The sequence below is a fragment of the Kogia breviceps genome, chromosome 19 (assembly GCF_026419965.1).
Source record: "Kogia breviceps isolate mKogBre1 chromosome 19, mKogBre1 haplotype 1, whole genome shotgun sequence".
Classification (NCBI taxonomy): Eukaryota; Metazoa; Chordata; class Mammalia; order Artiodactyla; family Physeteridae; genus Kogia; species Kogia breviceps.
Genome location: NC_081328.1, coordinates 50,025,488 through 50,038,206, shown reverse-complemented (window position 1 = coordinate 50,038,206; position 12,719 = coordinate 50,025,488). Strand labels below are relative to the sequence as shown.

General features: G+C 54.3%; 1 protein-coding gene across 1 annotated transcript in view; it reads left to right on the top strand.

Moving 5' to 3' along the window:
• MGAT5B (alpha-1,6-mannosylglycoprotein 6-beta-N-acetylglucosaminyltransferase B) overlaps positions 1–12,719 on the top strand; it is a 68,765-nt gene that overhangs the window by 9,635 nt on the left and 46,411 nt on the right. The window contains exon 3 of the mRNA XM_059048821.2: positions 3,488–3,635. Coding sequence (XP_058904804.1) covers positions 3,488–3,635 — 148 coding nt within the window. The remainder of the gene's footprint in view (positions 1–3,487; positions 3,636–12,719) is intronic.

Genomic DNA, 12,719 nt, shown 5'->3' with positions numbered 1-12,719 from the left:
ATGCTGCTCTGGCCCACCCAGGGGTTTAGCAAAACAAAACAGAGCTCTCTCCCTAAGGAGATTCTGACGGCTTTTATACGAACACTTCTTTCCTTTTCTATTACCCTGATCTCTGGGGGCAATTAGGGGAAGAACAGAAACCCGAGTGTCCAGCTGTAGAGCCTTGGGGCTCAGTAAGTCAAACCCTGGCATCTTACCAGAGGGGACTGGACGCTGAGGCCCAGAGAAGGAAAGTGACATGCCCCTCCCCCCATCTAGTTGGGGCAGAGCAGGTCTGGAGTCGAGGCTTCCTGACTCCCACTCCGGCCTCTCCTGGGCCACAGTGCTGCCCCCAGGCTCTGTCTGGCTCCCGGGGGCCGCTGTAGCTCTAGGCCAGATCTTGCAGTTACTGGCTCCATCAGCTATTTGGAAGTTTTTGAAATGGGATGGGGGTGGGAGTGGGGGTGGGGTATGGTTGTCAGTGAGATCTTGGGAGGGGCACGGACAGTGAGCTCAGAGGGGAAAAGGAAGCTTGGGATGAGCCCGGAGAGAGAGGGCAGCAGTGCGACAGGGCAGGTGCCAGGCCTGAGGCATTGTGGGAACGCAGCGCCAGCCCAGGAGCAGTGATGTGGCTCAGCGCTGCTGGAGTGCTGTGTCTCAAGTTCCAGCTGCCGCCCAGGCTCTGTGGTCCAGCTGGGCCTGAGTGCATGGCTGGGGGGCCTCTCGGGCTCTGGCCTGAGAATGTTCCCAGCCATGGCCTCACTCTCCTTTTTACATCCCACTCCTTTGGGGAAGGGGCCACCCCAGCCTGAGCTATGAGCGATCAGGGCAGCCCAGTGAGGCCGGCCAGGCTGTGCACTGCACAACTCCAGGACATCCATCAGGTGGCCCACAACATGAGCGGCTCCCCTGGGGCTGTGCAAAGTGCTGCCCGGCCAGATCGTCTGATGGGCTCCTATTTTTCTAGCTGAAATGAAGGGAACTCCCCTCTTGTTTTACCCTGTGCTCTGAGCACTGGTTGAAAGCAAGGTATTGCGTTTGAATGACGGGCTTTGGTGGGGGGGTCCTCAGGATGAGAGCGATTTGAAAGAGTCAACTGTTGTCCCCAGCTCTGTGGAGTTGAAAGAGAGAAGGAGCTATTTATATCTTGCTTTTTGATTGACTAACCGATTGAGGCCGTGAGTGAGTCGGGAGGGGCCGAGTGGTGGGAGAGACCTCAGTTTTGCTTCATTTAACACTATGGTGAAATTTCCTGGTCCCAGCTGAAAAATCCATCCAGTTTTCTGAGGGGAAAGTGGCAAGGCCGTTAGCTCTTTCAGCTACTCGGGTGGGAGGGGTTGGAGACACTTTCTTTCCTTCCTTCCTTCTGACGCCCAGTCTCTCCAGTACCCAACTCCGCCCTGTGTCTCCCCTTCGCTTCCTCTGCTCTCCCCAACCTTGACCCCCACCCCCCATTCATGCCCATTCTTTTCTTCGGAGCCAGGGATCCAGGCTCTTTGAGGAACCTGCAGCTCCTCCCTGCTTTGGATCTGATGCTTGGCTGGGTACCCCCGCCCCCGAGCTCCCCATGGACTCCCATCTGACCTCAGGTGGGCTCAGCTGGCAGGGGAACCCAGCCAGGAGGTGACTTGGTGTGAGAAAGCGGTGGCAGTCACTGGAACGGGCCTGGTGCCAGGGGATATGGGGGACAAGCAAAGCAGAAATGTCACAAGCAGCCCTGGTGACGTGCAGCCTCTCTAGGCCCCCCTCCTTGGCTCAGTCCCAAGCATGGAGCAGAGGAGACCGGCCCCCTGCTTCCCCCCTCCCCACTTCTCCCCCCATCTCTGTCTCTGGCTCTCAGTGGCCAGCCGTGGTTTCTCCTGACCCGCTCCTGGCACCTTGACATTGGGTTGCGGACAGGGCCTGGTGTTATTGCCTTGGGTTTGGGACACTGAGGCTGAGGGTAGTATGACGACTCCCTTGGCCATATGGCCATGCAGGGGGTGCTGGCGGAGGCAGGTGAGAGGCCAGGTGTCCACTGTAGCCCCTGTGAGGCCGCTGGGCCCTGACCCTTTCTTTCCTGAGAAGCAGATGCTGTTGGTACTCACGTCCTCAGCCCTCACGATTCCTGTCAACATGCTGGACACGGCTCTGCCACCCCACGGCAGGTGGAAAGTACCAGAGCATGGCCGTCCTTGGGAGCAGCCCTTAAGCAGTGACTGGCGGGAGGTGGGGTGCACGTGCCTGGCCCCCTCGCCCCCCGGGGGAGAACTCTGAGGCCGGTTCTACACCTGCTGGTTTCCCCAGGCTGATGACATGCCCTCTCTGGGCTGCCTCCCCGTCCCTGGGTCACCTCCCCACTTCCCTTCACCTCCCAAATAACGACTTGCCCTCAAACCCTTGTCTCAGGGTCTGATTCTGGGGAGCCCCACCCAAGGCACCCCCTGACACCCCCGCCCCTCCAGCAGCCTGGGGAGTGCCTGGGAGCACCTGTGTCCCCATGGATCCAGCTCATTTATTAAGGGTGACTCAGAGCTTGGCCCCTGAGGTTTGCAGGCAGCCTGGTTGGGGATTGCAGTGTCTGGAACTGAGCACCTATGGATGCTTTGGAGGGGCTGCTTAAAACCTTCACAAAATTTAATTAAAAAGGAAGGCAAGGGCTGCTCTCCCACACCGGCACGTGCGGTGCTAATGATCGGGAGTGCTTAGAAAGGAAATTGTGGAAAGTCTCGGGCTGGTTAATGGGATCTTGGTTGAAGCACCTCATTTTCATTTAATTTTATTCTTCACAGGGTCTCCCAGCCCCTCAACCCTGGAGTTGATCTCTGGGAACCCAAAGACCGGGTTGAGAGTCAGGACAAATTCAGAGTGGTTTTTCTAGGGTGGTGTCTGGGGGAGTGGGTGGGGATGGGAGGTGGCTGGGGCCCCGAACCCCTTGAACACGGGCTCACAGCTTGTGCATCCGAGCCACGTGAAGAGCAAGCAGAATGCAGGGTCCTGGGCCCCATGCCCTAGAGATCTGAATTGGCAGATCTAGACAGTGAGGGCCCAGGAACCTGGACTTTAACAGCCTGGTCAGGAGATTCAGGTGTGGGTGGATGGTTGACCCCACTTTTAGAAACCCTGATTTATAGGTTCTGTCTGGAACTTGCTGTTAGGGGGTTTGGGGGTTCCTGTCCCACTACTGGGCCTTCCCTGTCTTCTCACAGCCCTGAGATTATGTCTAAAGCCAGATTTTGCTGGTGACAAAAACTGAGGCCCAGAGAGGTTAAAAGGTCATCCCAATGTCACACAGCTGGTAGGGAGCAGGGTGGGCCCAGGCCTCTCTGGATTCCTGTCCTGCAGGGGTGGGGGGTGGGGCGGGCTCATTCTCCTGACCCCTCCCCTTCCCGAGAAGATGGGGGTGGGGCTGGGGTCTGAGCCCCTTCCCCCCCGCCCCCCCCGCCAGACACTAGGTGGTCTCAGGTGGTCTCAGCTGGCCTCTGGGCTGCTTGGGCCGTGCCTGACTGCACCCACACTCTTCCTGCAGTGATGGGTGGGCCGGAGTCCCGCGGTGTCCTCCGCAAGATGAGTGACCTGTTGGAGCTGATGGTGAAGCGCGTGGACACGCTGGCCAGACTGGAGAACAGCAGTGAGCTGCACCGGGCTGCCGGCGATAGGCCCTTCCCTGTGGACAGGTGAGGGGGCCCCCGGGAGGGAGAGGGGCACCCCACTGTGTGCTGGGCTGGGGATTCGGCCTCAAAATGCATTTTATACACACACACACACACACACACACAAAATGCATAGTGTGTGGTTTTTATAAATCTTCCCTAAGTGGCTTCCCATTGTACATATGTTGCCCCTGCTTTTTTCACGGTGATTTTGAGCTCTGTCCATGTCGATGGGCATGTGTGGATATGCACTTGGTCGTGATGGCCATAGTGATCATCTGTCCCCCTCCCGTGGACACGGGCCGTCTTTTTATTTATTTATTTATTTATTTTTGGCTGCGTTGGGTCTTTGTTGCTGCGCGCAGGCTTTTGCTCTAGTTGTAGCGAGCAGGGGCTGCTCTTTGTCATGGTGCGCGGGCTTCTCATTGCAGTGGCTTCTCTTGTGGAGCACGGGCTCTAGGCACGTGGGCTCAGTAGTTGTGGCACACGGACTTAGTTGCTCCGCGGCACGTGGGATCTTCCCCGACCAGGGCTCGAACCCATGTCCCCTGCATTGGCAGGCAGATTCTTAACCGCTGCGCCACCCGGGAAGCCGCGACATGGGCCATCTTTGCAAGAAGAATTTCCTGGTTTATTCATTCTAAATATTCCCCCACTGAGGCCAGAATGTGCAAAGTTCCCCAAGCTTTTGTGCTGCAGCCCCACGTGCCTCTAGGTAGCCCCAGGAACCCCGACGGTGCATCTTAAGTGTCGGGTTCTCCTGAATCCCAGAGAATGAGGGGGCGTGAAGTCAGGGCCGTCCCAGCTGGGAGTCCTGGCCCCCAGACTTGGATGTGGAGGGAGGAGGCTTGGACCCCACCCATCCCAGGGAGGCACTCTGCACCTGACCTTTTAGATGTTGAGGTTCTTGATGAGATGGAATTGCTCAGTGTGTTCTAACTGCTGAAAAATTTGTTGGAAACCCACACTTTTACACAATTTGGGAAAAGCTATACCTCGGCCAGTGTCATTTGCTAAAAGTGTTATACTGCTGAAAAATATGTTTGAAATCCACACTTTTAGACAATTTGTGGGAAAGCTATACCTCAGCCAATGTGTGTGATGTAAAAGCCAAAGTTCCAGGCATTTCTGAAGTTCGGTGTTGGGCAAAATCAAAGAAAGTGGTGGTGGTGAGTCCTGGTCATTGAGGGGCCCTGGCTGGGTGGAGCCTGCAGCACAGCCCACCTCTTTGGTTTAGTGGGGGATCCTTTGCCCCATAGGCTACCTGGGCTGGACTACTGGCCCTGGGTCCCAGCTCAAACACGCCTTGCTGATTGAATGTTCTGGATGCCCAGTTAGGTCAGCCGATGTCAGCATCCCTGTCCTCATGATGGGCACCATTTACTGAAAGCTCACCTTATTGAGTTACCTCCATGATCCTGTCAATCCCACAGCCACCTTATGGGGGGCTTTAATCCCCGTTGCATAGAGGAGGAAACTGAGGCACAGAGATGTTCATGAACCTGCTCAAAGTTGCACAGCTGCTGAGGAGCCTGGGGCCCAGATCAGATGGCCCCAGAGCCCCACCTTTCTAACCAGTGTGCTCTTGATGGCCGTTCATTAAATATGCGGCTACGTAGGGGTTCATTTTTATCCCTTTGCAAGACTTTTCATATCAATTAATTCACAGCTGAGGGCAAACAAATCCTTTGTTAGACCTTTGCTCTGATTTTTTTGTTTTGGAAAATGCAGGCACTAAAATTACAGTCCTGGAGCCTGGGGTTAAATGCAGCTGTGGGTATGAGGAGCCCACCTCAGTGCCTGGCTCCGGGTGGGAGCTCTCCACCCGTGGGAAGTCGGGGCCCCTGGGTGGGCTGCGCAGCTGTGTGCTGGGTCCCCGGTTAAATGCTCTCACCCTCCAGGGACTGAGCATCTGACAGAAGAAACTAAAGGGATCTGTCTGCTCATGAAATACGTCCTGGCACCTACTAAGCACCAGGCACTGCTCCCGGTGCTGGGGACACAGTGATGAGCCTTGTCCTCATTCCTGCGGGGAAGACAGACGGTGACTGAGAAAAAGAAAGAAATGAGTTAAAGTCGGATACAGAGCCATGTTCTAAGGATGAGGCAGTGGGTGACTGGGAAAGGGGCTATTCAAACAGAGCGGTCTGGCAAGGCCCTTGGGAGTTGGTGATATTTGAGCTCAATTCTGCATGACGGGAAGGAGCCAGCCACGTGAGGAGCTGTGGGGCAGAAAATTTGAGGTAGAGACGGCAGCAAGTGCAAAGGCCCTGGGGTAGGAACAAGCTTGGTGTGTTGGAGGAAAGCAACCAGTGTGAAGGCCCACCTGGTGGAGCGTGGTGGGGTCCGGGCAGGGTCAGCTGTGCTAAGTAGCATTGGGACACTATTCTTAGAGCTGCGGGGAGTCTCTGGATCAGTGGGGTGGGAAGAGGGGAGGCAGAGGGGCCAGTGGCAGAGACAGGAGACGGAGGCAAAGCTGCTGGGCTCCCCTGGACCGCCTCCGACCCCGGAGGCATGAGACTGCTTCTTCTCCATGTGCACAGGGCGATTCTCTCCCATGCTGCTGTGTCCCCTCTGATTCAGCCCCTCGCCCCCCTCTCATCCTTTCCACTCTCCCGGCAGCTCCCAGCTGTGCTCCCAGCTGTCTGGGCTGCGGATCCAGCCTCTGTCCACAGGTCTGTTCATCAGGCTGAGGGCAGAGGGTGCGGGCCTGCCTCCTTGGGCTGGGAGTGCTCCTGCCAGCGCATTCAGCGTCTCTGGTTTCTTCCAGTCCTGGCCTTCCCTCCCTCCCATGCTTTGCCCTTCATCTCCACCCCCTCCAGCTCCATCCCAGGAAATAGCAACAATCTACCATGACCAGCAGAGCCCATCAAACCCCAAGGGCAGAGCCATACATTTCAGGGACACTGTTGCCTCTGGTTTCAGGGCGAGAAGCAGTGGGTGTGTCCAGGGCAGGCTGAGGCTGCTTTTGCTGTCACTCCCCACGTGCACAAACACCGCAGCCCCCTCCCCACCTTATCCCCCTCCGGGCTGTGGACATGGAGCCGGTGGGCACGGGAATCCTGCAGACACGCACCCTGCTGTGTTTCCAGCAAACTCTTCAGTGACCTGCACTTGGATTTCTCACTTTCCAATTCTCTGTGGCTTAAAAAAGAACAACCTCCACTGCCCTCCTTCTGCCCTGTGGAAGCTTCTGGGCTGTGCCTCCCACTCATGGCTGGTTTATCCTCAGGGAAAACAAATTTGCCTTCTTTAGCCTAGGAGAACAAAATTTGGGATTATTTGCAGATTTGTTGCAAATGGCGTCATATTATGTATCCTAAAACCAAACAGTAGTGATCTCTGAATTTTCCATAAGGCTTCTCTGCAGGGGCAGACACGGCGGGGATTTGAGGCCGTCTGCGTTCAAGCCGGTCCGTATTTGTTGAGTGCCTACCGTGTGTGGGGTCTGGGCTGCAGCGTCAGGGATGAGTGGAGAAGAGCCAGGAGACAGAAGTCAGAGAGCTCTGTCCTCAAAGAGTGTCCGAGCCTCTTAGGGAGAGGGAGCCAGCATCCTGTCCCTGTGCAGAGGAGATGGCAGGAAGATACATCAAAATTCTTGTCTGTGGGTAAGGAGTTGAGGGTTTTTTTCTTTTTTTTTTTTTTGCGGTACGTGGGCCTCTCACTGTTGTGGCCTATCCCCTTGCGGAGCACAGGCTCCGGACGCGCAGGCTCAGCGGCCATGGCTCACGGGCCCAGCTGCTCCACGGCATGTGGGATATTCCCGGACCGGGGCACGAACCTGTGTCCCCTGCATCGGCAGGCGGACTCTCAACCACTGCGCCACCAGGGAAGCCCCTTTCCCAATTTTTTTTAAGCTTTATTTAAAAACTCAAAAACGCTTCTAGACATTCCTGGCCATCTCTGTGCTGGTGGTGCCGGGGAATGTAGCTTCCCTGGGGTTCTATGTGTGAGGGTGGGGAGACGCTACCGGTTAAGGTGACTTTGGGCTCAATTTCAAAAGACATGCCTCACTTCTCTCAGGCCCTGTGCTGGGCCCGGCCTCTTGGATTTGCCCTTTCCTAACAGGACAGATCTGGGGGCGTGTCTGGCTCCTGGGCTGGGGAGAGGCCAGACTGGTGGGGGTGGGGGGTAGTTGGCAGCTGTGTGGAAGGTCACTCCAGGGCAGGCACCTATCAAATGTGACAGAAGTGTGAAGGGTTAAACATCCCTAACAAAGACAGAGGTTCTCAACATCCAATTATATGCCATTTGTAAAACAGGCCTAAAAACAAACGACTCAGAAATTAAGAATAGAAGGAAAGGTATCCAGGACACACAAACGGAAAGAAAGTTTAGATGGCAGTGTTCATAGCAAACAAAGCAGAATTTGAGGCAGAAGAACATTCAAAAGGACAAAGAATTCAACCTCACTGATAATAAAAATCCCACCCTTAAGAAATGGTTTAACTTATCAAACTGACAACTATGTTTTAATTATAAGACTTTTATCCTTGAGGATACAGCCAAAGAGACACATGTACTTTGAAGATCTTAAAAGCACTACTATTAAGAAGACAATAGGAAAAGGGCCAGTACAGTAGGGATATCTGTGATGGAATAAAATGTAACCACTAAAAAATATGTTTTAGGGCTTCCCTGGTGGCGCAGTGGTTGAGAGTCCGCCTGCCGATGCAGGGGACACGGGTTCGTGCCCCGGTCCGGGAAGATCCCACATGCCACGGAGCGGCTGGGCCCGTGAGCCATGGCCGCTGAGCCTGCGCGTCCGGAGCCTGTGCTCCGCAGCGGGAGAGCTCACAACAGTGAGAGGCCCGTGTACTGCAAAAAAAAAAAAAAAAAAAAAAAAAAAAAATATATATATATATATATATATATATATATATATATATATATATATATATATATATGTTTTAAAAGAGATTTACTGACTGGCAATGTATTTATTCGTACAGTCTAAGTAAAAGAGGCAAAGATACAAGGCGTATGTATCAGGATCTCAATGTGTCCTAAATAGAATAAACATATGAGATGTTAAAAAGGAAAATCCGGGCTTCCCTGGTGGCGCAGTGGTTGAGAATCCGCCTGCCGATGCAGGAGACACGGGTTCGTGCCCTGGTCCGGGAAGATCCCACATGCCGCGGAGCAACTAAGCCCGTGAGCCATGGCCGCTAGGCCTGCGTGTCCGGAGCCTGTGCTCCGCAACGGGAGAGGCCACAACAGTGAGAGGCCCGCATACCGCAAAGATAAAATAAATAAAAAAGGAAAATCCTCCAGGGGAAGTCTGGGCCCCCCGGATGTGAGTGGGGCCTCTGTCCCCTGTAGTCCGGCTTTGCCCCGCCCATGGGGTACCATTCCCTTCCGGAAGTGATGAAACCACACGCAGTCCAATTCCAGCTCTCTTCATATCAATAGTGGGAAGACATCTATCTATCTAATATAAATATATATGTGTACGCGTACGTGTATATATATTTCTTGGTGCGGGAGAGAAGGAGTCCTCTCTGCTCTTACTTGAGGAGGGGCAGGCAGGTCCTTACTCATCACTTGGGAGCATTCACAGCATCAGGACCTCTGTTGGGAATGAGGGAGGGGCTGAAGCAGAGCAGGAGAGCAGTAAAAATGCAGGGAAGGCTGGACAGCAGGCTGGGGGTTTCCTGTGGTGTGCGTGAGAGGTAGACAGATAGACAGACAAACTGAGAAAGTACACATCTCCCATCTGTGGTGCTCGTGTTTCTGGCTGTAGTGTTTTTGTCTACAACACGTCTTGGTACCTCTGTCTGCGGGCACCTGTGAGCGCGAATCTCTGTGTTTTAAAAGGAAGGCGATCAGTTTCACAGTAAAATAACAACTGGCTGGGTGCGCAGAAATCAATATCTCGTTAATTGAATGCAACCCTCATAAATCACGGGAGGAACTCGAAATTAAACCTCCTTCCTGCGGCTTCCTGGGGAGTTCGCGCTCAGGGCCAGGGGACTGAGGGCTGGAATCAGAGATGGACTCGTGGGGCTGCGAGGGTGGGGGGGGGCGAACCTCAAGGGGGCCTTTTGGGGGCCTGGCCTGATGGGAGGTGATGCCTGGAGCTGGTGTCCTGCGGGGAGGTGGCCAGTGGCTAACAGCTGGAGCCAGAGTTCCCAGCTTGGCTGTGGCCCCTGGCCCCTGGCCCTGGGTTATGGAGGGAGCAGAGTGTCCTGAGGCCAGTGGGTGGCCTGTGGTGTTGGTTGCTTCTTCAGGGGACCCTGGGCCAGTGCTCAGAGGCTGGCTGCACCTTGGAGGCCGGCTGGCTCCAGGAAGCCACTTAACGCCCGCCTGAGCAGGAAGGGCTGGTGGCCAGTCTGTCAGTGTGACTGAGGGATGCTCAGATAGGTGTTTGAGGATTTAGAGAACCATGAATGCTTCGGATACCCCAGGGGGGCTCCCTGGGGTTGAGGAGTGGGGTGGGTGGGTGACCAGGGGCCTGTCTTGGCCTTCTTTTACTCTCCAAGTAAGAATTGATCATTTTGGTGGAATGCCTGGTACTTAGTATGTGTGCACAGAGGCCCAGGGCTCAGAGTCTGAGCATGTTTAGTTATTTTGCAAATACGGTGGGAGGGAACGGGGCTGGCACAGAGCGCCAGTGTCTGAGTCTCTGCCCCGTCCCCAGCCTGCAGTGCAACCTTGGGAAATCATTTTACCTTCTCTGGGCCAGTTTCAGAGCTAACTGAAGCAGCAGTAATCATGATTAATGGTGAGAATAATAAAAGCAGCTACCCCCTACTGGGTACATATTATGAACTTTGACCTTGGCCAGCGGCCCAATCAGGAAGATCCTATTCAGGTCCGCATTTGAGAGATCTGAGGGAACTGGGCTCAGACGGGAAAAGGACTGGCGCAGGTCTTAGGGCTGGAGGGGACTGAGCCTGCCTGCCTTGTCCGCCGCACTGCCCCATGGTGCTGAGAGCCAGGCAACCACGGGACTATCTCATTGGTGGGGGAGGGGTGCGGGGTGGAGTCTTCTCCTGGCTGAGAGGGTGGCTGGAGCCTTAGGGCTGGCGTGATGGTGCAGAATCTCCCCAGCTTTTCTGCCCCTGCCTGGCACCCACAGATTACAGGTTGGGGCCAGAGAGCCTCACTCTTCTTGCTGGGGTGCTCGTGGGGCCCCTCCCACACTGGCTCAGGAAGAACCTTTTGCCACTGGAGGAAGTGCAAGGCCTGGGCCAAGCCTGCCTCAGCCTGGAGCCCAGGCACCTACAGAGTCCCGGGCCTGGAGGGGGACAGCGCAAGGCTGATCCCCTGGGCAAACTTGGGTGGGACCGGGGGGGACACAGTTTAACCAATAGCAAAATAATATTTTATGACTGCATCGGCAGAAAGATGCATATCGTAACATTACATATTGAAACCTTTTCTTCGACCTGCAATCGTTTCCCGATGTTTAAAGAAATGGAAACACTTCCGTGGACCCCTAAAAGCACTGTGGGCCCTGGTACTGAACTGCCTGGGCCTGATGGGGAAGCCAGCCCTGCCGCCACCCTGACCCGTTAGCTGCAGACAGCTGCACACCGTCTCCCCAGTCCATCCCCCCTTTTTCTTTTCCACGGAAGCATTTCCCAAGTCATAGATGTGCTGCGGTTTGAGGTCATGACATCTACTTTGATTGTCATTTTAAGAAAAGCTTCCCAGGGAGAGAAGCCTAATCCTATACTATTTGAAAATAGAAAGTGCTGTGCAAATGCTAAGTCCAGTATAATAATAGTGACGCCAAGTAATTCTGTTTTGAAAAAGTTGAACTTGTTAAATCAGACAGATGCCATCTGCACTGTTTTAAAGCCGGGGCTGGTGATGTGTTTTATGCAAAAAAAAATGCTTATCAGATGAAAGTTGCTGAACCTCCCCCAAAGTAAATTGCTTTGCTCCTGTAGTTAGACTTATGAGACTTCCTCTCAGGGATGGGGTGACCACTATACGTAGGGAGTGAAAGCATCTCAAGCATTTATTGAGCACTTACTGTATGCTGAGCACTTGACAGTCAGCCTCATGTTTAATCCTTGCAATTAACCACTCTGTGGGGTAGTTGAGATTGTTCAGATTTTATATGAGCTAACCCTCATAGAAAGGGTTATAAATCAAAGGGGTTCAGAGAGGTTAGGTAACTTACCCAAGGTCACACAGCTCTCCAGTGGAACCAGGATTTGAATCCAGGACCTCAGACTCTGGGGCCCTTTCTTGGTCCAATAAGTCTCTGAATAATGTGGAGAGTCATGGACCTAGAAGTGTGAGGAGTCAAGGGCTCCCCCGCCCCCCGTGGCTCTTCATCTCCCACGAAAGGAGCAGCAGGATGGAGGCTGGACTTCTGCAAGAGGAGGATGGGTGGGAGATAAGACGTTCCTGACAGCAGGGTGGCAGGAGAACCTGGGCTCTTTTTCTGTAATGGATTAAAAACCCTTTTCCCTCAATTCTGCAGATGGCGAATTGAGGGCTGCCGTAAAAACTGACCACAGACCAGGCGTCTTAAAACAACAGAGACTTATCTTCTCTCCATTCTGGAGGCTGGAAGTCCACAATCTAGATATCAGTAGGGCCTCACTCCGTCTGAAGTCTCCGGGGGAGGATCCTTCCTTGTCTCTTCCAGCTGCTGGTAGCCTCACGTGTCCCTGGCTTGTAGACACGTCACTCCAGTCTCCGCTTCCATCGTCACATGGCCTCCTTCTCCCTGGGTGTCTCCACACGGCCTTCTTATAAGGGCACCAGGAACTGAACTTAGGGCCACCCTCCTCCAGTGTGACCTCATCTTACTAATTACCTCTGCAGTGACCCTGTTTCCAAATAAGGTCACATCCTGAGGTTCCAGGTAGATGTGAATTTGGGGGGGACACTCTTCAACCCAGCACAGTGATGGAGCTCCGGGCCTGTGGCCCGTGTGGGGCAGTACCAGGCCCCACTTGTGAAAGCAAATCCCTGTTCTTGAAGGCGCAGGACTCCTTCGGGGGTTTTAAACCAGCCACTCATAACCACCCCCAGGCACGGGGTTGCTTAGAGAGGCGGATGGAGCAGAGCCTGGATGGGGAGGTGCCTTTAGGAAGGCTTGAAGTGAGGTGGGGTCCCTTCCAAAGTTTCCAGCGACCTGGCAGG